The 22,921-nt window shown below is 37.0% G+C and overlaps 2 protein-coding genes across 16 annotated transcripts in view; both read right to left on the minus strand.

Moving 5' to 3' along the window:
- PAIP2 (poly(A) binding protein interacting protein 2) overlaps positions 1-7,527 on the minus strand; it is a 20,104-nt gene extending 12,577 nt beyond the window's left edge. Inside the window, exon 1 of the mRNA XM_081134959.1 lies at positions 7,346-7,527. The gene's annotated coding sequence lies outside the window, so the exon portion shown is untranslated. The remainder of the gene's footprint in view (positions 1-7,345) is intronic.
- Positions 7,528-10,742: 3,215 nt separating this feature from the next.
- The window catches only part of MATR3 (matrin 3), a 48,974-nt gene continuing 36,795 nt past the window's right edge, over positions 10,743-22,921 (minus strand). For 8 of the 15 annotated variants that reach the window (XM_081134967.1, XM_081134968.1, XM_081134960.1 and 5 more), the window contains 9 exons: positions 22,677-22,802; positions 21,908-22,033; positions 21,625-21,792; positions 20,282-20,413; positions 19,807-19,850; positions 19,341-19,713; positions 17,025-17,391; positions 16,443-16,564; positions 10,743-14,360 (listed from right to left, as the gene is read on the minus strand). In XM_081134967.1, coding sequence (XP_080991093.1) covers positions 14,310-14,360; positions 16,443-16,564; positions 17,025-17,391; positions 19,341-19,713; positions 19,807-19,850; positions 20,282-20,413; positions 21,625-21,792; positions 21,908-22,033; positions 22,677-22,802 — 1,509 coding nt within the window. In that variant the 3' untranslated portion in view covers positions 10,743-14,309. The remainder of the gene's footprint in view (positions 14,361-16,442; positions 16,565-17,024; positions 17,392-19,340; positions 19,714-19,806; positions 19,851-20,281; positions 20,414-21,624; positions 21,793-21,907; positions 22,034-22,676; positions 22,803-22,921) is intronic. The other 7 variants (XM_081134972.1, XM_081134973.1, XM_081134971.1 and 4 more) reach the window with 1 other exon arrangement.

A 22,921-nucleotide genomic window follows, 5' to 3' on the forward strand; every position in this document is an offset into this window, starting at 1 on the left:
GCCCAGCTGGCGTGGCTAGGCAGTTGAGCATCAAACTATGGTCCAGGAGATTGAGGTTCAATTCCTGGTTAGGGCACATGCCTGGGTTTTGGGCTTGATCCTCAGTAGGAGGCGTGCAGGAGGCCCCTCTCTCTGAAATCAAGACATATTAAACAAACAAAACAAAAAAACTACTGCAATTCAGTAATAAAAAGACAACCCAATTTAAAAATGGGCAAAGGACTGAATAGACAGTTTTCCAAAGGACATATAAATAGTCAACAAACTAAAGAGATACTGAAATCATTAACCATCTGGGAAATGCAATCAAAACCACAATGATATACCACTTTACACTAGAATAGCTACAAAATACATATCTACACAAAAACATGTACACAAATGGTCAGCCCAGTCTTTTATATACACACACACACACACATATATACATATGTATACACATATATACATACATATGTGTGTATATATGTGTGTGTGTGTGTGTGTATATACTTAAAAATGTTTTTATTGATTTTAGAGAGAGGAAGGGCGAGGGAGAAAGAGAGAGAAACATTGATCGGCTGCCTCCCACATGCACCCCAATCAGGGATCCAGCCCACAACCCAGGCATGCGCTCTGACCAGGAATCAAACCAGCAATCTTTTGGTGCACAGGATGACGTTCAACCAACTGAGCCATACTGGCTAAGATAACAGCAGTATTATTTTTAATAGCCAAAAAAATGTATACAATCCAAGTACATACAGCTGATAAATGGATAAATACAACATGGTATATTCATACAATGGAATACTACTCAACAGTAAAAAGAAATGAAATACTTGATAAGTTATATCATAAACAATGAAAACATGGTACATGAAAGAAGTCAGTCACAAAGGACTACATATTGCAATGACAGCTAAGGGTACATGGTTTATTTTTGAGTAATGAAAATGTTCTATAACTGACTGTGGTGATAGATGCACAACTGTAAATATACTGAATACTCCAATGCACACTTTAGATGGGTAAATTGCATGGTATGTGAATTACAGTTCAGTAAGAGCTGTTAAGTAAACAACTGAAGCCCTAGCTGATGTTGCTCAGTGGTTAGAATGTTGTCCCATGCACCAAAGGGTCGAAGATTGACTCCTGGTCAGGGCACATACCCAGGTTGCAGGTTCAATCCCTGGCGGGTGAGTGTGTGTGAGGCAACCGATAGAGGTTTTTCTCTCTCTCTCTCTCATAGATGAAAACCGTATCTTCAGGCGAGGATTAAAAAACAACAACAAAAACCCAACACAGAGCCCGGCCGAGTGTTGCTCAGCGGTTGAGCATTGACCTATGATCCAGGAGATCAAGGTTCAATTCCCAGTCAGGGCACATGACGGGGTTGTGGACTCCTTCCCCAGTGGGGGGCCGTGCAGGAGGCAGCCCATCAATGATTCTCTCTCATCACTGATGTTTCTATCTATCTCTCCCTTCCTCTCTGAAATCAATAAAGACATTTTTAAAAAATAATAAAATAAGAAATAAACAAACCCATACAGAAAACTGGTTGCCTTCAGGAAGAAGAACTAGGTGGCTAGAGAGATTTTTGTTGTATCTTCTGAGTTTTAAATGGATTACCTACTAAATAATTCAGCTTTAATAACACTCCTGCTCTTGGTTTTATCAATCTTTTTTACTTGTCTTTATTTTATTAATTTCAGTTTTATTTTTCCTTCTATTCTACTGATTTCAGCCAATTTTTTGCTCTTTGTTGAATTTCAAATTGTTTATTTTCTACTTTTCACTTATATCCCTAGAAGTTTTTCCCCAGAAGTTTTTATATAGAATATAGTTATCAATTTTAGGTAATTACGAATTATTTAATTTATAATGAACCACACACTTGGAAGAATATTTTTCTTAATTTCAAAGCAGCTAAAGTTCTTTTGGTTACCTTTTGATGCCCTAATTTCTAGTTTTATTACGTTATAAAATGTAGCCAGAAAAGCCTTTACTTTTTGGGATTTATTAGTTTTGTTTGCAGACGACTCTAATTGATTTTTGCAAAATGTTCCTTGGGCCTAAAGGGAAAATGTTTCTATTTCTAAGGTACATAAATTATATATATATGTACATAAATTACATACATATATACATATATATGTATGTATATATGTATATATGTATGTATATGTATACACATATGTATATATGTATATATGTATGTATGTATAATTACATTGATCTTTTTTACTTCATCTGGCAGATTCTGAAAGCGACTTAAATCAAGTTCTCGACTATAAGTTACATTATTTGACCCAAATAATCTCTCACAGGGAATTAACATTTTTTATAACTGATGTTTGGTTTGACTTTATGTCTTCCATCACAATTTCCTATTTGGCTTCTTTTTACACTCTATTCCTGTAGTGTTTATTTTCCTCTTTTAAATGGATTTCAAAAAATACTTTATTTTCTGTGACTTACAAACTACTGAGGAATCAGTTATTTTTTTCCAGTTTGAGATATAACTGATATCAGCACTGTTTAAGGTGTACAGCATAATGATATAACCTACATCTATTGTCAAGTTAAATACTTAAATATTTAAATACTTTCCTGTCAATTAAAAAAATATTCTATACACCCCTATCCAATTCAAGACATTCAGAATGCTTTTCCTTCTTCAGTATACCTAACCCAGTCCCTGCTCCCAGACAAGGCAAGACCTTTAGAATGATTTTACTTACCAACTTCCTCCCCCACACCCCATCTCCTGAGTTTTGTGGAAATAACTTAGCACTGTTAGATTGACACTATTACGTTTTCCCTTACAGTATGAATCTTGTTAAAGAATTTTTATTCATCATCTTCCCCTAACTTGACATCTCTGTTTTGGTTTAATAGTTCTTCTACAGGTTACCTGATAATATATTTCTAAGCCGCTGCAAGTTTTTTGCCTTTATATTTGAATAAGTGGGACAGATTTAGACTTCTGTCAATAATCTACAAGTATTCCAGCTTTCACTGTTGTAAAAAACTAATTTTCTTTCTTTTGTAAATATCCTATTTAGCTAAGAGCCTAACACTTAAATTCAGAAATTTCACCAGATTTTGGTTAGGTGAGAACAGTTTTTCCTATTAATGCTGCCTAGCACTTTCAACCTACAAACTTATACCTTCAGCAGAACCTCCCCCCCTCAATGCATCTTACACATAATGCTTTCCAGCAATGTCCATTCTTTTTTTTGGTTTGTTAATCCTTACCGAAAGATGTTTTAATTTTAGAAAGAGAGGAAGGTGGTGGTGGTGGGGGGGGAATGGACAGACGGACGGACATTGACCTGTTGCCTCTGGTAGGCACCCTGACTGGGGATCAAACCCACAACCTTTTTGCTGTATGGAATGACGCTCCAACCAAATGAGCCACCCATCGAGGCCCAGCAATGTCCATTCTTTTATATTCTCTACAAAAATTTAAAATATGGAAATCTTTTAAGTTTTAGAAACTTCCCTCCAGCCCTCATTTATTCTGTTGGACTCTACATTGAACTATTGTGATTCCTTAACCTTATTTGCATATACATATATTTATGTATATTTTAGTACACTAGTTGTCTCTTCAGCAGTTAAGAGAGGATAAAGAAATTTTGCATCAGTACATTTTCCATTCAGAAGTCTGTGAGCAGCGTTGAATTTTTGTTTAATGTTTGACAGTATAAAGTAATGATTAAAATGATGAGTTCTAGACACCATGGGCAAGTTACTTAACCTCTCTGTGTCTCAGGTTCTCCATCTATAAATGGATATCAATAATAGTACTTAAGCAGAAAGCCTGACACTTAACAGTATTATCTATCTTGGTGCTTATTAAACATTTAGAGCAATTAAAGGTTTCTAGAGCAAGGTATTAGGTAAAAATCCTATGTCCAAAAACCTATAGGAGTGAAATAACGTCACAGAAAATTCCCAATCAAAGACTATAACCCTAATCTAAACTGCAATGTAACAAGGGTGATGACATGAGGTAAAGGTAAGAGTAAGGATTGCCCAGCACTACCTATCATCACTGCTGATAAAACTCAAAGCATATCAGAAATCATCCTTATTTATAAAAACTGATACAAAAAATAAGAAGCAGAGCTCTGGTCGGTGTGTTTCAGTTGGTTGGAGTGTTGTCCTTTACACCAAAAGGTGGTGGGTTAGATTCCCGGTCAGGACACAGGCCGGGTTACAGGTTCGATTCCCAGCAGGAGCCTGTGCAGGAGGCAATGGAGGCGGGTGATCAATGTTTCTCTCTCACATTGATGCTTCTCTCTCTCTCTCCCTTCATTTCTCTAAAATCATCAAAAAAATAAGCAGCAGAAGCAATTCAAACTTCTGAACCACACCATCCAATGTAGTAACCATTAGCTACGTGTGACTACTTAAATTTAAATGAATTAAAATTCAACACAATTAAAAATTTAGTTCTTTAGTTGCACCTGCTGTATTTCAAGTGCTCAACAGACACAGCTATCTCACTGGGCAGCACAGTTCTAAACAATGACAAATTAAGGGGGGAAAAGACTGAATTACTGGAATTGAACCTTAGACTGTACAAAATGCAAACTATTTTTTTTATCCTCACTTGAGGATATTTTTTTCCATTGCTTTTTTTGGGGGGTAGGCAGAGAAACATCACTGTAAGAGAGACACATCAATTGCCTACCCCTTTCACCCACCCAGACTGGGGCTAGGGATCTAGCCTGCAACCAAGATATGTGCCCTAGGCCAGAATCAAACGGAGCACTCTTCAGTCCACGGGCTGAGGCTCTAACCACTGAACAAACTGGCTAGAGCTCAAATGCAAACTATGAAGGCATCTGTACAACAGGGTGGTCCAGATCACAAAGGCAGTAACTTGGACAACTTTAATCTTGGACTGGGTTCAAATCCCAGATAAACCACTAAGCACCCTCAGGATCCTGGATATGTCACTAAAACCACAGGAAGCACAGTATAATGGTTAAAAGCACATAATCTCTGGACTACTTGGATTTGAATTCCAGCTCTTACTAGCTGTGGAACCTTGGGCAAGTTACTTCACATCCCTCTTTTGTTATCTTTAGTAGGTAGTACTACCTCTTAGTGACAGTAAAAATTAAATACTTGTAAAAGCACTTAGAATAACACCTGGCAATTCTAAGTACTATAGAAGTATGTGCCTAATAGAATAAGAATAGCCTTTCAAGCTTCTGTCCTCAATTTCAAAATGGGCAAGATAAAACTTGTTCTGCTTATTTCAAGGTTGTTACGATTATAAATGTGAAAATAGTTTGAAAATTACAATAATATGTAAAAGTACAAAAGGAAAGAGGTAGGGGCCTTATTTTCTATCTTCTTTCATCTCCCACAATACCCACAAAATTGCTGTGCTAACAGCAGACTTTTTATAATTTTTTTTTTTTTTTTTTTAATTAAAACTGGAGCATCTCTCTCTAGTCATAAAGGGGTAAACCTGAAGATGCAGAATACTTATTGGAAAAAAAACCACCTACCATAAACTTATTCTGTCCCAAATAGGGCAGAGATTACCTACCTCAGTTGAGCTCTTGAGGAACAACATGCGACATACTATAATAAAAGCAGCCAAGCTCCCACCAAGCCCTTTAACCATTACAGTAAGCCTCTACCGCCTAATTCTCATCCCTTAAAGAAACAGATAAATACGCTATAATTTTTGCAGAATTACCTATTTTCTTTTGTCATAGACACATATTTGTGGGGGGGAAAATAAGTTTTGGTCAAGTTCACAATTAACTAGTAGCATAAACAGGCTAATATGCTGAATATCCTTGTTCATAAACTGGAAATAGAAGCACAAATAGTAAACACTGAAATCTCATTTAAAATTCTTATGGGGGAAAAAATAAAATTCTTACGGAGACCCATTTCTTATTTGGGAACACAACCTGAAGGGTATGAAAATCCAAAGGCTATTTAATGAAAATGCAAACTAACACCTAATCGATTGTTCAAAGACAATTTGTGAAAAACCATGCCACTAAGATATAAAACAAGACTAGCCAGCACAAGCAAAATAGGAATTGTCTTTTGTTAAAGTAAATGCCAAAAGCTGTCAGCTGTCACCTCCCATGGCAAATTGGATCCCAAATTCCTTGTAGAAATTGTAGTTTCTGTGCAATGACGGGGTGGCAAAAGCAGGGAAAACAAGACAACAAAAGGAAGCAGAAAAGGCCTCTTTTTGGAGTCACTACTGAAAATACTACTACTGGCTGCTTTAACAAATGTTTTTGTTGTTGTTTGTTTTTTGGTAATCCTGACTCGAGGATATTTTTCCTGTTTACTTTTAGAGAGAGTAGGGGAAAAGGAGCGGCGGGGGAGAGAGACATCGATGTGAAAGTGACACATCGACGGCCTGCCTCCTTGCACGCGCCCGGACGGCCGGGGATCGAACCTGCAACCCAGGTACCTGCCCTTGGCGAGGAATCGAACCCTCAATACTTGGGTCTGCGGGCCGACGATCTAACCACTCGGGAAGATGTTTAGAAAACTTCACCATAAGCCATATATTTTTGGTGGTGGTGGGGAGTAAGCACAAAGTGGTAGAAATTAAAAGTAAGGTGACTAGAATCAAAGAATGAATTGGACGGGCCCTTAAAGTTCATGTGGCTCAAAATCCTCCTGGGGAGTAGGAATTTCCAGCAACAAAGGCTCTCCTATTTGGAGCATGGGATACAATATAACTAGAAATAAAGGAGTATAGGAAAGCGAAAAACGGGAGAAAGGGAATTAGAAAGATAGAGGCTGGTGGTCCGTTGCAGAAAGCTCTCCTAGGACGCCAGCCAGCCCATCAATCCCTCCGCCCCTTTCTTTTCCCCCATCCCAGCTTCGGGAGCGCGCACGCGCAGCAACTAGGGGCTGCGCGTGGCGACGCGCAGGCGTAAAGTGAGGGAGAAACAATGAGCTTTGTTGCCAGGCGGCCGTGGGGGGCAGGGGAAAAGGGTACCGAAGGGGTGTGTGAGAAGGGACTGGGGGGGGGAGGGAGGGGAGAGGGAGCAATAAAGTGCCATCCCGGCAACCCTCGCGCGCCACCGAGGACCCGGATAAAGTGCTGCGAGATCCAAATCATAAATAATAATGACAATGAGAAAAAAAGCGACGGCCATTTCCTAGAGAAAAAAGAGAGTAAGTCAATTCAAGCTTGTCCCTCATACTCGGCTGAAAGAGGTAAATAATAAAGATGATACAGGGCTAGGTGGCCAACCCGGGAGACCCTCTAAGCCCCTCAGCCGTCGCCGTGGTGCTGTCCCTCGACCGCCAGGGCCGTCGCACCCTTCTCGCCGCTCCGCCCGAGAGAATCCCTCACCCAGTGCACGGCAGCGGGGACGGCAGCCAACGAATCCGGTCGGCCTCCGCGGATCTCCACAGGCAGCGCCGCTCCCCCGCTCGACGCGCGCTTCGCCGTCGTCTCCCTTCTCCAGTCCAAACAAACACCCCAGCCCGGAAGTGACTTAACTTCCGCCGCCGTGGGCCCCGCCCACTCGTTCTGTCGGCGCAGCCCTCTAGGCCACTAGAGAGCGCGCGAGAGAACGCGCGCCCTCAAAGTTCTCGTCTCCAAGGCTGCGTAAGTATGCATGCGCAACGGCCTTTCCAGGGTACCCTGGGGGCCGCGGGGTTTACTGGGATACTCGAGTGGAGCCCAGCCAGTGACCCTATGCCCGCCCGTCTTTCAAGAACGCCGGGATGCAGTGAATGGGGAAGCTGGGGACTGAATAAGTCCTTGAAAAGATATATGGACTTAGACTCACCTTCCTGCAGACCTTATCATGTAAAGTACAGGGGTGGGCAAAAGTTTACAGTTGTGAGTTGCTCCGAGTTTATTTTTCAAACCTCACCGGAGGATATTTTTTCCATTGCTTTTTCGGAGAGACAGGAAGGGAAAGAGAGGAAAGGGGGGAGAGAAACATCTATGTTAAAGAGACACATGGATTGGCTGCCTCCCATGGGGCCCTGGCCAGGGATGGCGACTGAAGTACTGCCCTTGGCTGGACTTGAACCCTGGGACCCTTCAGTCCTCTGGCCGAGGCTCTAACCACAGAGCAAAACAGGCTAGAGCGCGTGTATTCTTGTAGTATTTATTGTGTTATTAACTTTTACACCCCTGTATGTAGGTCTTCTGAAACACTCCACATACAGGTCTGCCCAAAGACAGTGGACATATGTAAAGACCTAAGTACATATTCATAGTTATAATTAAAAAAAACTAAAAATCAGTAGGGAGTTAATTAAATGAATTTTGAATAAATTATTTAAAAGATGTATACTCATTGATGTGGAATATCCATACCTTTTTTCCAAAAGCAGTCTGTAAAATAGCCTTTATAATCTTCTAAAGTTATAGTCATGTGTGGGTATAAATGCAAATATCTGATAGAACAGCAAAATGTATATGTGGTCAGATTTTGAAGGATTTACTGTCTCCTGTATACTTTTTTGTCTGACTCTCTATGAAAGCTTGAACTTATAAAAAGGCGAAAAATCACACCTGAAATGAAGTCTAACATACATTTCTATGGTAGTTTGGTAATAGCCTTGTCCGTGTGCTCACTTGTATCATGTACAGAGTATGTACACTGCAGCATTACTGAGTCTTGAGTAAGAGCCAAGAACTGGGCAGGGAAGCAATGGTCCCTGCTCTGAATGTTTACAATTCAGGTGAGGAGATTAAAAGCATAACTCAACAAACTGAATGCATTCTATGTGCCAGCAGTTATAGACACTGAGGATACACAAAGCAGTAACTGGCATAATCTCTTCCTAGAAAAGCTGTAGTAAATTTTAAGTGAGATACCACCTCATGGCTACTATCAAACAAAAAACCAGCAAATGTTGGCGAGGATGTAAAATTGGAACCCGTGTCCATTGTTGGTAGGGATGCAAAATGGCACAGCTGCTATGTAACACAGTATGGAGTTCCTCAGAAAATTAAAAATATAACATGATCCAGCAATTCCACTATTGGGTATATATCCACAAGAACTAGAAATAAGAGTCTTGAAGAGGTTATTTGTACACATGTTCCTAGCAGCACTGACAGTACTTTAAACATGGAAGCAAAGTGTCCAATGAATAAGCAAAATGTGGTATATACAATGAGGTATTATTCAGCCTTTAAGGAGGGAATTCTGCAGTATGCTACATCGTATTATCACAAAAGACACGGATTCAATTTATATGAGGTAGTCAAAATCATGGACAAATTGTAATGATGGTTGCAAAGGGCTGGAAGTGTAGTTACTGCATAATGGGTATAGTTTGTATTACAAGATGAAGTTAAGGGGATGGGTGATTGTAGAATACAATCGTATTACCACTTAAAAATGGTTAAGATGGATTTCATGTGTATTAAAACACCCAAAACAAAAAACTTGTCTGACTTAATAGGTAAATGTTTTAGCAGAAGAGTGGTGTGTGCGCCTACATGTGTGGAGTACTGGAGGGCAGAGGCAATTGTTTTCCAGCCTAAGCCAAGCCCTCTCCTGCTGCTGATTATGGGCAGCTTGGTTACACCTTAAAATGAGATGCGTCTGAAACATACTTGGTACTTGTGAGCTGAAGTAGCCAGCATTAGGAAAATGAATTGGGAGGGATCATTGAGTTTCACCATCCCTAACACCAATAATCATTTAAGCGGCAATCCCTTTCCCACAGGGTTTGTAACACCACAAATTAGAATGCAGAGATTTTCCACAGACTTCTAGTTTTTGTGAGAAAGCAGATTCTGGGAAATAGCACTCAAGGTCTTAAAATATTAGAGATGTCCCACTATCAGGGTGCGTTGACTTTTGTCTACTACACCCAACAGATTGCCTTTTTTCCTTTTCATATTCCCTATTGTAATATGGCTTTTACAGAGCTCTTAAATTCTGTGGAAATTATAGAACTTTCTAAGAAAGTTAAAGGAAGGACAAGGGCTAAAAGTTTTAAATCCTTTAAGTCTTTTAAAAATTACCTTCTGAATCTTCTCATCTGAAATTTTTTCTAATCTCAAGTAATTTGGTATTTGTATCTTCAAACATTTACCTAATTGGTGTTTTTTTCCAATAATAAAAGGATATCTGCATCATATTTAGTTGGGAGGGAGGAGGAAGAGCCATGCAGATTTTCAGGGAGAATTTGTTGAGAACAATGGCAGGAGTTTCATGGAAAGCAGAAATTGTTTCGTGGAGAAAATTGTTTATAAAATTCACACACAGCTGAGAATATTCTTCCGGCCTTTGATATTCCTCAAGAGAGTATTTGAAGTACCCTTAATTACCTCTTAAGTACCATACTATTTGAAAGGAACTCCCCAGAGACTGGGACATGTGGGACCTAGTAACCAGGATGTATGAAGCATTTTGAGCTCAGTGTTTGCTAGAGTAAATGCCAATTTCTCTTTCCTGTTACTCAAACTGTTTGATCTGAGATGGGAGATCAAGTGTCAACCTCAAAACCCTGGCCCTAGTCTCCTTCCACACACAGAAACCCAATTCAGCCTGTGTCTGACACTTCCTTGAGCTTTCTTCTACGTACCTGGATGTCAGATACCCATTGAAAGAGGTAGCTCATGGACAGGCCATGGCATCCCTTCAATGTACCAGCCCATTAGAGCCCAGGGCAGTGGGGACAGTTCCAGAATGCTGATGTATGAAGCCCAACTCTCATTTGTCAGGAGTCCAAGTGCAGCCTCAACTCAGGTGATTCATTCCAGGAGACAGAAGTGACTTAAGAGTACTTTAATCAAGCTGTAGCCAATATCAATCAATCAATCAATCAATCAAAAGTTAACTGTACCTGATAGAGATAGCTATTTCCAATTTTACTATTCACTAAAAACTAACAAACTAGCTCTTATTGAGCCTTTTCACAAGCTCCTGTTGTGATTAAGAGTGGTACAAACAGTAGAAAAGGAAAAACTAAAAGAAAAAACCTCTGGCTAGGCGAAATAATGAATTCCTAACTTCATGTTTCTGCTCCTTCGCTGAAATGTCTCACTGCATGCACCAGGTCCCCAGAAAATTACTACTTTAAATATTCTGAGCAAAAATATAAAGCATAGTCTTGGGAAAGTATCTAGGGTTCTAAAATGGGATGCCCTTCACTGATTCTTAAAGAAATGCTTTGCCCAGGCCCCTAAATGGTGATTATTTTCGTGTTTCCCTTAGTTTTAGATTTGGAATAGTAGCAAAACTAGTTTCCTCAAATGAAAGTATCTACACCAGACGGTTCACTACAATTGCCGAGCAAAAAACACATCTTGCCCCAGCTGGTGAAGCTCAATGGGTTGAGCATTGTTCCATGCAAAAAAAGGTTGCCGGTTTGATTCCCACTCAGGGAACATACCCAGGTTGTAGGTTGAATCCCAAGTTGGAATGCACGTGGGAGGCAACCAATCAATGTTTCTCTCTCCCCTCCCTCTCAAAAAAAAAAAAAAATCAATAAAAACAGAACTAGCCTGTTTGTCTCAGTGGTTAGAGCATCAGCCCTTGGACTGAAGGGTCCCGGTTTGATTCCTGCCAAGGACACACAGCTCAGTTACAGGCCCGATCCCTGGCCCTGGTGGGGGCACCTGAAGGAGGCAATCAGTCGATGTGTCTCTCTCACATCCATGTTTCCTCCCCCCACCTCTCCACTCTTTGAAAAGCAATGGAATCCTTGGGTGAGGATTAAAAAAAACCCAAAAACCAAAAAATTTAAAAAACACACAAAATTTTACTTCAACTATAGGTAAAACAATTTCCTCAAAGGTGTGACCTCTATCCTTGACATCACCACCATCCATTACTTGTTAAAAATGCAAACCGAGACCCACCTAAAACCTAACACATCAGAAATTCTAGGACTCAGCAAAGTCTCCAGGTAATTTTGATGCATGCTAACATTTGATAACCACTAGTATAACAGTATAAAGGAAAAAGATCTCAGCCTTACCCTTGACCTTCATGGGACAGGAATCAGAGCGAAGGGGCACTTTCAACCCAGCTCAACAAACAGCTCAGGGTCCTTGCCAGGCACTACAATCTCACTCAATACTTGAGCTTTCAGCTATATTAAGCTATAGTCTATGGAGATCAATAAAGTACAGAAAAGCTCAGCAGTACTGCAAATTATCTTAAATAGCCTCCAGACTCTACCAAACATTTTTATTAATCAGATTAAAAAAAAACTGTTCTGCAGTGTTCCTGCAGACTTCTACTACACACCAAGAGCCTGTTTATTTTACTGTTTAAAGACACCAAAATTCCACTGTGAATAAAACGAGGCGAAGTATGTACACTCTTCTGCTTGCTTTTACAACCTTAATACCCAATATAATACTTAATAGGTGTTTCTAAGAGTTTCCCTCAGAAGAATTAACATAAGATTAAACTAAAGGCTAAAATTGAGGAGGGAAAAATGTTCTTAAACTTTACAGCAGGTTTAAGTAGAAACATTCCTACTAGGTAAAGGTTTGCCATAATCTGACAAATAGCTGTTACAGGTTTATCTATCACTAGCAGTTTATGAGAATTTCTGTTTTCTAAATGCTATCAAGTGAAGATATTAAACATTGTTTTCTACAACTTGGTACACCGACAAAGTAGGACTTATGGGAAAAAAGCTATCACTGACAGGAAACAATTAGGAATGCCATTGTACACATAAAGCTTTGTCGTTGTTGCTGTTAGTTAAAAAAAAAAAAAAAAGGAATTAAAATTGGGTAATTAGTAAAGGCCAAAATTAAACTGCACAAGTAAACTGGCAAGGATTTTTTGTGCATGTTACATTCAAAAATCATCACCTGATCCTCAGGGGTAGACCCTAAAATTGCATCCAACTACTTGATATATCCTTTAATACACCTGGAGCTAAGTGTTTCAGAAAGATTTTTTTTTTAACTAAAAAAAACCCAAAAAACTGAGAACAGATAATCCTATATATACCAAGAATCCCAACATATTTTAAAAGGCTGCTACAACTAATCCTTGCTATTCCACGCTATTTCCATAGTTACTGCTAAATACTTAAACATGTCTAAACATTAGTTTGCTATTTCTTCGTCTTTAGCATTTTAAACTCCCAAGGTTTTAAAAAACCATGAACAGCCTCATTTTTGTTATGTAACAGGAACAAGAAATCCACCAGCACCAAAAACTTTAAAACTCAGATCTTTAGTAGCACTCTTTAGAACACTCTAGATTTAAAATGTAGTAATTTGTTAAAGCATGCAAAGAAGTGTAACAGCGAATAAAAACCACAACTGACAAATATATTGGTTAACATTTCAAACATGTATAACCAATGAACATGACCTAGGTTTTTATTGGTATTCACTTCAGAAACTTGAATCCACGGATATAAGCAGTATATAACCAGAAAGTTACAAGTAAACACAGATTATACATGCAAATTTCTGTTCACAAAGGTCACATGTGCAGGTATATGGATTAGAAGCGTGCTTCTAGGTTATGGTCAAACTTTTTAAAATGCAGAAATGTAAAATCACATCTTGAAAATGTGAAAAGATGGACTACACACTTCAAAAATCAAATGTTGCTTATACCAGATGTATGACAGCTACAGGATTCAAGTGACAAGCAATAAGGTCTATAGAAATTAATACTGGTCAAAGAGAACGGGAATATTTTTACATTTCACTGAAAATACATTGACTACTAGAATACAAAATCTAGCAGAAACTTAGGGGGAAAAAAATTACAAAATCTAAAGCCAGTTACTTAATATTTCTTATTACCTAAACAACAGCGTAACATTAAAAGAAAACTGCACCTGTATTTTAATTGCTAATCTCAGTTAATGAAGTTATCAAAAAATGAAATGCAATCAAAAAAGCTTCAAACTCCAAATGAAAAGTCTGCAAGGCTCAGATTAAAATGTGGAATGTTTCAGATGAAAGTAATAAAAATACAATTGGTTTTGTTCTTTATTGAATGGAATCAAAAGTTTTGACATTTCTTTGAAGCTTAGAACTACTAAATTTCATTTCTTTGAATAGTTCTACGTATCTTTCTTAGTGGTGCAAGTTGTCTTAAGTAGCTTACGAAGTCAGTCTCTACAAAGTACTTGTCTGTTACCATTCTGATAAAACAAAGAAATTCTTCATTAATTTAACCGTATATGTGTTTTTGCTCTAACACTTAACACAAGAACAGACATCTATTATTTTTCCACTAAAACAAAAGAGTACAATATTTTTCTTCTAACTATCAGTATTGTATTTAAAAAACGTTAACATTAAAAACGAAGAACCATTATTTTCTTTGAAATCATTAAGCTTCTTGCACATCTTAAGCTTCCTTCTTCTGCCTGCGTTCTTCTGCCAATTTATTCAGAAATTTCTGAAAAGGAAAAAAATTTAAAGGGACTGAATCACTTAAGAGAAACACAAATGAATTAACTCCAAAATAAAACAGTCTATCCATGTCTGGGGATTTGAGTATAATTTAACCTATAACCTCATCACTATTTTAAAGATTCAGTTATTCCTAGTCAGTGTACAAAACTAAACCAGTTCAGGACACTATAAGGCACGGGAAAAAATGGTAAAATGTAAAAAAACAATTATTACAATGTGCAATTAACACTAACTTAGAGAGTTAAGAAAACAAGACTACATTCACATGGAATTGCTGTCACTCCAAGAACATAGATTAGTTACAATGACATGAATTTATTCAGTGCCCCTTCCACTAAACCAAGGGGACAGCATTTTCTTAAAAGAGCCAGCAGTAAATTTTTTATGTCTTTATTTCAACTATTTAATTCTGCCATGACAGCAATACAAGCAGCCATAAACAATACTTCAATGAATGAGTGTGGCTATGTTTCAAGAAAACTTTATTAATGAAAGTACAAAAAACAAAACAAAAAAAATCTAATCTAAAACATCAAAAGTTTATTTTTGGCTGAAATTTATCAACTGTATAGTTACTATAAATTGATGAGGATTAGAACCCATTATATCCTTAAAAAGAAAATGCCCAGTTTGGAAAATATCAAGTTAATTTATTATTAGGCAAGATATTACATTACATAATTAACTCTTTTTTTAAAAAGTTCTCTTTATTCTCACTTTTAAAATTTATTAATTTGAAAGAGAGAAAGAGGGAACGAGAAACATCAATTTGTTGCCCCATTTATTTATACAGTCATCGGTTGAATCTTGTATGTGCCCTGACTGGAGATCGAACCCACAACTGTGGTGTATTGGGGTGATGCTTTAACCAACTGAGCATCTGACCAGGGCTACATGATAATTCTTAAATATTAGAAAGCATGATATTCTTTATAAAGTATCAAGCACCCAGAGACCATTTTTATACTTATATATCTCTAGGTAATAAGTTTCTCCCATCAAACAGCTTAACATCAAATCAGACAAAATATATGAAATTGCTTCTACTGTTGAAAATAACCACCATTTTTTTCATATCCATGCTGGTAAGGTACACATACAGACAGCAAAGAACACATATTTAAAACAAGTGATACTGCCTGGCCGGCATGGCTCAGTGGTTGAACATCGACCTAGGATCCAGGAGATCACGGTTTGATTCCCGATCAGGGCACATGCCCGGGTTGCGGGCTTGATGCCCAGTCCGGGGGCATGTAGGAGGCAGCCAATCAGTGGCACTCTCTCATCACTGATGTTTCTCTCTCTCCTTCTCCCTTCCTCTCTCTGAAATCAATAAAGATATACTTAAAAAAAACACACACACAAAAAAACAAGTGATACTGCCAAGAACTAGAATTATTCCCTAAACTCAATGTCATCCTTATCTACCTAGTCAACACACAGGACACGTTTGATAACTAAATACTTTTGTTGCAGTTTTGTATACATTGTGAAAAACCAAGTTACCTACAATTATGAGTTTTTTAACTCCTACTTTCAGGTTTTCTCCTCATTATCCATTTCAATGCTCAGTCCTTAAAGAAGCCACTAATTGAAATACCCAATTTAAAAATATCCAAATAGAAATTTGTTAGGATTTTGTGTTTTATTCATTTATCCCTCTAACTTTATATCCTACTGGTTATAAAACTTACTTAAGAGTATCATTATTAGTAAATAATAAAGTCAATGTAAAAATCCTTAAATATGACAGGACATAGCACTTTATAAAGTTGAAAAGGCTTTATATTATGCCATTTGGTCTTCAAGCTTCCAGTATTTTCCAAATAGACAAATTACAGTCCAACACCCATTTGTGAATACTTAAAAATAAACAATCATTTAATTAGAGTGTACTACAGAGAGGCTCAATAGACATTTCTAGAATTAAACTGCTTATGGCTCCCATCAGTAAAGAAAAATATGATCTCTGGGTCCACAGAAGGTACTATACATATTTTAATTTCCATAAACATACATGATTTGTTTTCACAAAAGAACTGTCCTCTTTCAGATTTAGCCTTACCTTTAATTTCTGATAATGAGGAAGGCTGCTGCAATGAGTATTCTTTGCAACTTCTTCATTTGTATAAAAGAGTGAACACAGCTTACAGTAAAACCCTGTTTTAGGTATCACATAGTCTATACCTAGAACACAAACATACATTCTTACAAATTCAGTAATCTGAGTAATTTAATTTAAACGTAATTTTTGTGTGTGAGAAGTCCAGTATGGCCTAAGCTAAAACAAAATCCAACAACAAAAAAAATGACATTAGTTAATAGAACTGTATTTAATTGATGTTCAAGGTCCCACCTAATTGTACTCTTAAAAAGGCAGAAATATAACAGGTAATCAAAACAAAAAGCAATGTGAAATTCTCAGAAAACTTTGAGGAGAAGAGTACATATTCTGTAATGGTAACAAAAGATAATACAAAATCAGGAGACTTGGGTAAGAAATAAGAATGTATCAATAAAGATTTACAAATTGTTCTGTACAGAAATAAGTTTAAAATGCTATCATAGCTTATGCAAGATCAATTAAAAAATTTTATATAAGAGTTTGGGGAGGGTGAGAGGGGAAGAACAAAGCCTTAAATCTCACCAACAGGAACATTGGGTTGATATGGTCCAATTCTATACTCATCTGGGATTGTATAGTCCTCCTTGTTTTCATCACTTTGGCCATCTGCATTTTCACTTGTGTCTTTGTTGGGATCATCAGCATTCTCAGCAGAGTCAGCACCTGGTTCTGTATTTTCCTCATTTTTAATTCCATTTTCCAACGCTGCTTCATTTTCTTGATCAAGTTCCTCGATCTTGTCCACCTTAATTTCAACCAAACCATCATCATTTTTGTCACCAGATTTAAATGCCATGCCCGATTTACGAAGTTTCTGAAGTTCCGAATCTTCCTCATCACCAACCTCATCTAGAGTGACAAAACCTTCCATATTCCCTGGGAAACGACGCTGTTAAGAAAGACAAATTTACTCTGCAACAATTATCCTGCAGCATCCCTTCCATTTGCTTTACTTAAAGGGAGAGGGATAGCGTCTTTGTCTTTATTCATTCTCTCAAAATACTGACTTTTCTTTTTCCCAAAAAAATCACTGGTTAAAAAAACTTAGCTTGTTTTAAAACTAAATAATTGAAGGCTTGTCTTACACAGAGGGCAGAAAATAAATGATATGAGGACATTCATATTGAACACTTTCTGAGACTTATACTTCTAGGGAATATATCAAATGATTAGTCATAAATAATTGAATGATGTCCTTTGGAAAACTTGTGATACAACTGTTGCTTGTTTAGAGAATATTCAGCCTAAAACACTGTAGTGGTTTAAGGAAAAAAAAAAAAGCTTTGGAGCATGACTGCATAGGGCTCAAATTTTGGCTTGGCCACTTATAAGCAGTACAACCATGGACAATTTACGGAACTTCTCCATGCCTCATTCACAAAATAGGGTAATAAAGGCATATGTTGCATATGGTTACTGTGAGGATTAAGTTAATTAACATACAGAAAGAGCTTAGAAAAATGTATACCATGTAATAAATGCTCACAAGCTCTTAAGAGTTTGGAGGTAAAAATTAGTTTTCTAATAGCTGAATGTTTAGAAAGAAAACATATACTAGGATTACAAAAATCTCATTTCAAAAGCTTTTTAAATTTTTATTTATTGACTTGGGGTGGGAGGACACATTGATTTGTTGTTCCATCCATTTATGCATTCATTGGTTGAGTCTTTTATGTGCCCTGACTGGGGATCGAACCTACAACCTTGGTGTATTGGAACCACGCTCCAACCAAGCTACCCAACCAGGGCTCAAGAACCATTTAACATAGTGGCTTCAAAGGCATTTTAATGCTCGTATCTTAATGTAGTTTTGTTAGCATACTGCAGGTCCTTGTTTTACTGTTCTCTGTATTATGTATCTATTTTTATATTCATATTCATCTGATATGCTCATTTATAACGTGCTCCAAGAAAAGTATTTTAAAAATTATTAAAGTATTTGATTAAGCTTGTGTTTCTCAAATAGGAAAAGTCAACAATTTTTAAATGAGTGGAAAAATGTTTTCAGTATCTTTTGGTCAGTTAACTTATTGCAAACTCATACCCCATCTTTTTTTTTTTTTTCCTTTTACACTTAAAAAAAAAAAAAATATATATATGTATTTTTATTGATTTGAGAAAAAGGGAATGAGAGATGGAAATATCAATGATGAGAGAAAGTCACTGATTGGCTACCTCCTGCACACTCCCTGCTGGGGATTGAGCCCACAACCTGGGCATGTACCCTGACCAGAATCGAACCTCAATCTCCTGGATCACAGGTTGGGTGTGGCTCAACTGCTGAGCCATGCCGAGCTCGGCCCTATCTTTTTTTTTTTTTTTTAAATATGTCTTCATTGATTTCAGAGAGAGGAAGGAAGAGGGAGAGAGAGAGAGATAAGAAACATCAATGATGAGAGAGAGTTACTGATCAGCTGCCTCCTGCTGGGCATGTGCCATGACTGGGAATTAAACCAAGATCTCCTGGATCATAGGTTGATGCTCAACCGCTGAGCCACGCCGGCTGAGCTGATAAACCATCTTTTGAAAATCAAGCTGAACTATATATGTAGCTGCCCACAAGTACTTACACACTACCACACACTATGGAAGTGTATATAGTTTTAAGTCTTTCTCATTCATTACTATAAAGTCCTCTTTGGGCGTTGACATTTTTGGGCAACTATAAGAAGTCTTATTTAATCTATTTATTGCAGAGTTTAGACTTAAGTGTTATAGTCTAGTTCGTATCTGATTTTTTCTAATATAAATCACTAAATCCTGCTAGAGTAAATAATTTGAAACATTTATCTCATCTAGTTTTCTATTAAAACAGGTCAATGTACAATCTTCCTTTACCTTTTTAAGCTTTTTCTTTGCAGCTGAAGCATTTGCATTTCCATCTTTTTTCACAGCTTTGTCTGAAGGTTCCTTTTTCCCATCAGAAGTCACATCACCTAAATTAGCAAGATCTGTCTCATCTCCCACCGAACTGCCACTTTCTAGCAGTGCTGCTGCTTCTTCTTCATCTACGAGTAGCTCATCTTCGGATTCAAGAAGCATGCTGGGTTCTTGTTCTGCCTGGTCATCTTTTGTATCTTTTTCACCATCTTCACCTGACTTCTCTTCTTGTTCTTTACCTTCAGTTGTACCTTCAGTCTTCTGGGAACCATCAGTTTTGGATTTCTTATCGCTCGGAGATTCTTTGCCATCTGGAGAATAAGATCTTTTTCTGAAATCAAGAAGATACATCTCAATTAATTCTCAGTTGGAAAACAAAAGTTTAATATACTAGTATTTACAAAGACACACAAAATGAAATTACCGGGATTTATCTTTTTTCAGTAAGTCAATGCCTCTGTTAGGAATCTAAAAGACAAAATTTTGTGTTAGTTATAAATTAATGTATTAAAATATTCATTTGCGGAATATATAACTATCCAATTAACTAATAATTGATGACCATCCTTCATATAATCAATTAAGCATATTCAATCCCTATGAACATACCTAAGAATTTAAGCTAGATATAGTCAAAAACTCATTGCAACTAACAATTCAATAAAGCAGTGAATAATAAATATTTTGGTATCTGAACTCTGTTCAAATAAAATCTAAATGTAATAAATAGATAAAAGCAATACAGGTGCCTTTACAGGAATACCAGATAAAAAACTTCTGCTACTAAGGAAGACCAGAAAAAAAAGAAAAGAGGTTGCTCCATTTCAATAACTAAACCCTGTATTATTTATTTAAATAAACCCTATATTCTTAATAAAAACAAATCAAGTACTACATACCCTTAGTACCAATTTTTTGTATTTTTCAGACAGGTCAACTTTCACACATCGCCCCTGAAACCAAAGGGCCTTTTTCAAACAGTGGTCAACCATTGCCATTGCATCTTCTCTGGTTTCCATCTCAATAAAGGCCTTAAAAATATTAGAAAGAAGATTTTTTTTCAGAGAATTGTATAGAACTCTAGTGCTCATTATTCTTTCTGTTCACTTGTTAGGAAAATTTAATCTTTAGCACAGAGACATTCATAAGAGTTAAAAGTCACCCAATAAAACAAGGACAATTTGTCAGATTTACAAAGTGGCACCAAATATTAAACCACCTATATGTAGGCTTTCTGCAAAAAAGTAATTAAAGTAATAAGCTTAGAAGATATCACGCAAAATACTGTAATAAAAGGTACAAAAAATTAGTAATTAAAAATGTATGAAAGGATATAAACTCAGAATGCTGTTGAAGAAAGTAACTGCCCAGCCGGCATGGCTAAGAGGCTGAGCATTGACCTATGATCCAGAAGATCGAGGTTCGATTCCCAGTCAGGGCACATGCCCAGGTTGCAGGCTCGATCCCCGGTGGGGTGTGTGCAGGAGGTAGCCAATCAATGACTCTCATCGTTGATGTTTCTCTCTCTCTCTTTCCCTCTCCCTTCCTCTCTCTCTGAAATCAATATACTTAAATATATATATACTTAAAGAAAACCAAAAAACTATCAGCCCGGCCAATGTGGCTCAGTTGGTTGAGCGCTGTCCCACGCACCAGGAGGTCATTGCTTTGATTCCTGGTCAGGGAACAAGACCAGGTATCGGACTTGATCCCCAGTAGGGGGCATGCAAGAGGCAGCCGATGGATGTTTCTTCCTCTTCCTCTCTCTCTCTGAAATCAAAGAAACTTTTTTTAAAAAAGTAAACATCAGATGGTATACCTGTTAAGTATCAGTAGCAAATTAAGTGAGCAAACTGAATTTTTAAAAAATCTGTATAATGTGGAAAACAGTATAATCCCAATTGAAGTAGCAAAACAAACAAACAAACAAAAAAAGAGAGAGAGAATGAATACCTATATACACAAAGGAAAATTTTTGGAAGCAAACCCTGGAAACAAAGTGTTACTAGCCCGAGCAAAAGAGAGCTTTACTTTCCACTTTATACTTTTCAGTATTTTTTTCAATGCTTTATTTGTGCATCTACTACAATGTGGAAAAAATTATCACTGTTTGGCTAAGAAAACTTATCTATGAGAAGATAAAAAAAATTACTTCCCCTTGCTTTCTTAAAATGAGGATATTAAAAAAATCTTAAAGCACTTCAAGGAATAATCTTTTTCAAAACCTCTACACATATATTACCTGACTTTTCATCCTCATTAGTATATAATTCTTTATTTTCCCATAAGGCTCAGCAAGCTTAAGGACAGCACTGTCAGAATACCCAGAATGAGGTAAGTTGCTGAGATGTATCACACGTCCAAGCTCCTGCTTCTGATCAAACTTCTGGTCTGGCTTCCCTTCAGGTTTCTTTAATAAACAGGAAAAAAAGGGCATGTCAAATGTTGGTAGGTACGCTATAATTATTAGTTAATATCCTAATTATCAGCAATTTTAAAGTAGCTGGAAAAAAAAAGACATTTACCTTTATTCTTTTATACTTCTGGGATAAATGAACTCTTACTGGTTTGCCAAATACTAATGCTGGTGTGGTTGTATAATAATCCACTGCAGCCTGAGCATCTTCTGTGGTTGCCATTTCAATAAACGCCTGAAATCACAAACACACAAAAAACTATTTCAAACATTGTTCAAAGTCTTTCCAGACATACTTAATCATAAATTAAAAAAAACTTTCAAGAATCTAAAAGCAGAAAAATCAACATTGCTAACTTGCTATTTTATTAAAGGTAACCTCAGATTTTATTATTTTCATGGTACTAAACTATCACTTATGCCTACTGGACTGGACTTGAAATAATGACTTTGCACAATTTTGGTAAGTTTGAAATGGCTTTCCAAAGAATTATCCTTTTAGAGCCCTTATAATAGTTTAATAATGACAATTTATTGCTCAAGAGTCATTTATAAACTTAATAATTATTCATTAGCCCTACAATTTAGTATCACAACAGGTCCTTGAATAATGTTTCGTTATAATGTAGATGAAATGCCACAGGAACTTAACTCTTGTATATCTTGTGGTAAAAATGGTTTCGTGATGTCCTTTCACTTAAAGAACCTACTGACATTAAGACTTACTATATTAACATACTTCAACTATTGGCTTTTTCTCTACTTCATTCCATATTGCTGGTTTACGGTTACAGTGAGTTCTTTTTCTAATATAAAACCACATAATCCCTTTAGAAAATATATCAGTGATGAATAAATACATTTACTTCAAATCATACCTCATTAATTTTATTTAAAATCAGATGATTTGAAATGACTCCAAACGGTTCCACCAGCTGTAATAATTGATATCTCAAGTTTTTCCCTCGCTGGAAATCCATGATGTGAACAACTCGGCTAGTTTCCTATCCATGGGGGGGGAGAATCAGGTAATTAAGTCTCTTTAAAAGCAGTATGAAACAGGTTATGCATTACAGATTTTATAGTGTAACCTAATGTTAACCAGAACAGAGTATTTAAAATA

The sequence above is a fragment of the Miniopterus schreibersii genome, assembly GCF_964146895.1.
Source record: "Miniopterus schreibersii genome assembly, chromosome: 4".
NCBI classification, from domain to species: domain Eukaryota; kingdom Metazoa; phylum Chordata; class Mammalia; order Chiroptera; family Miniopteridae; genus Miniopterus; species Miniopterus schreibersii.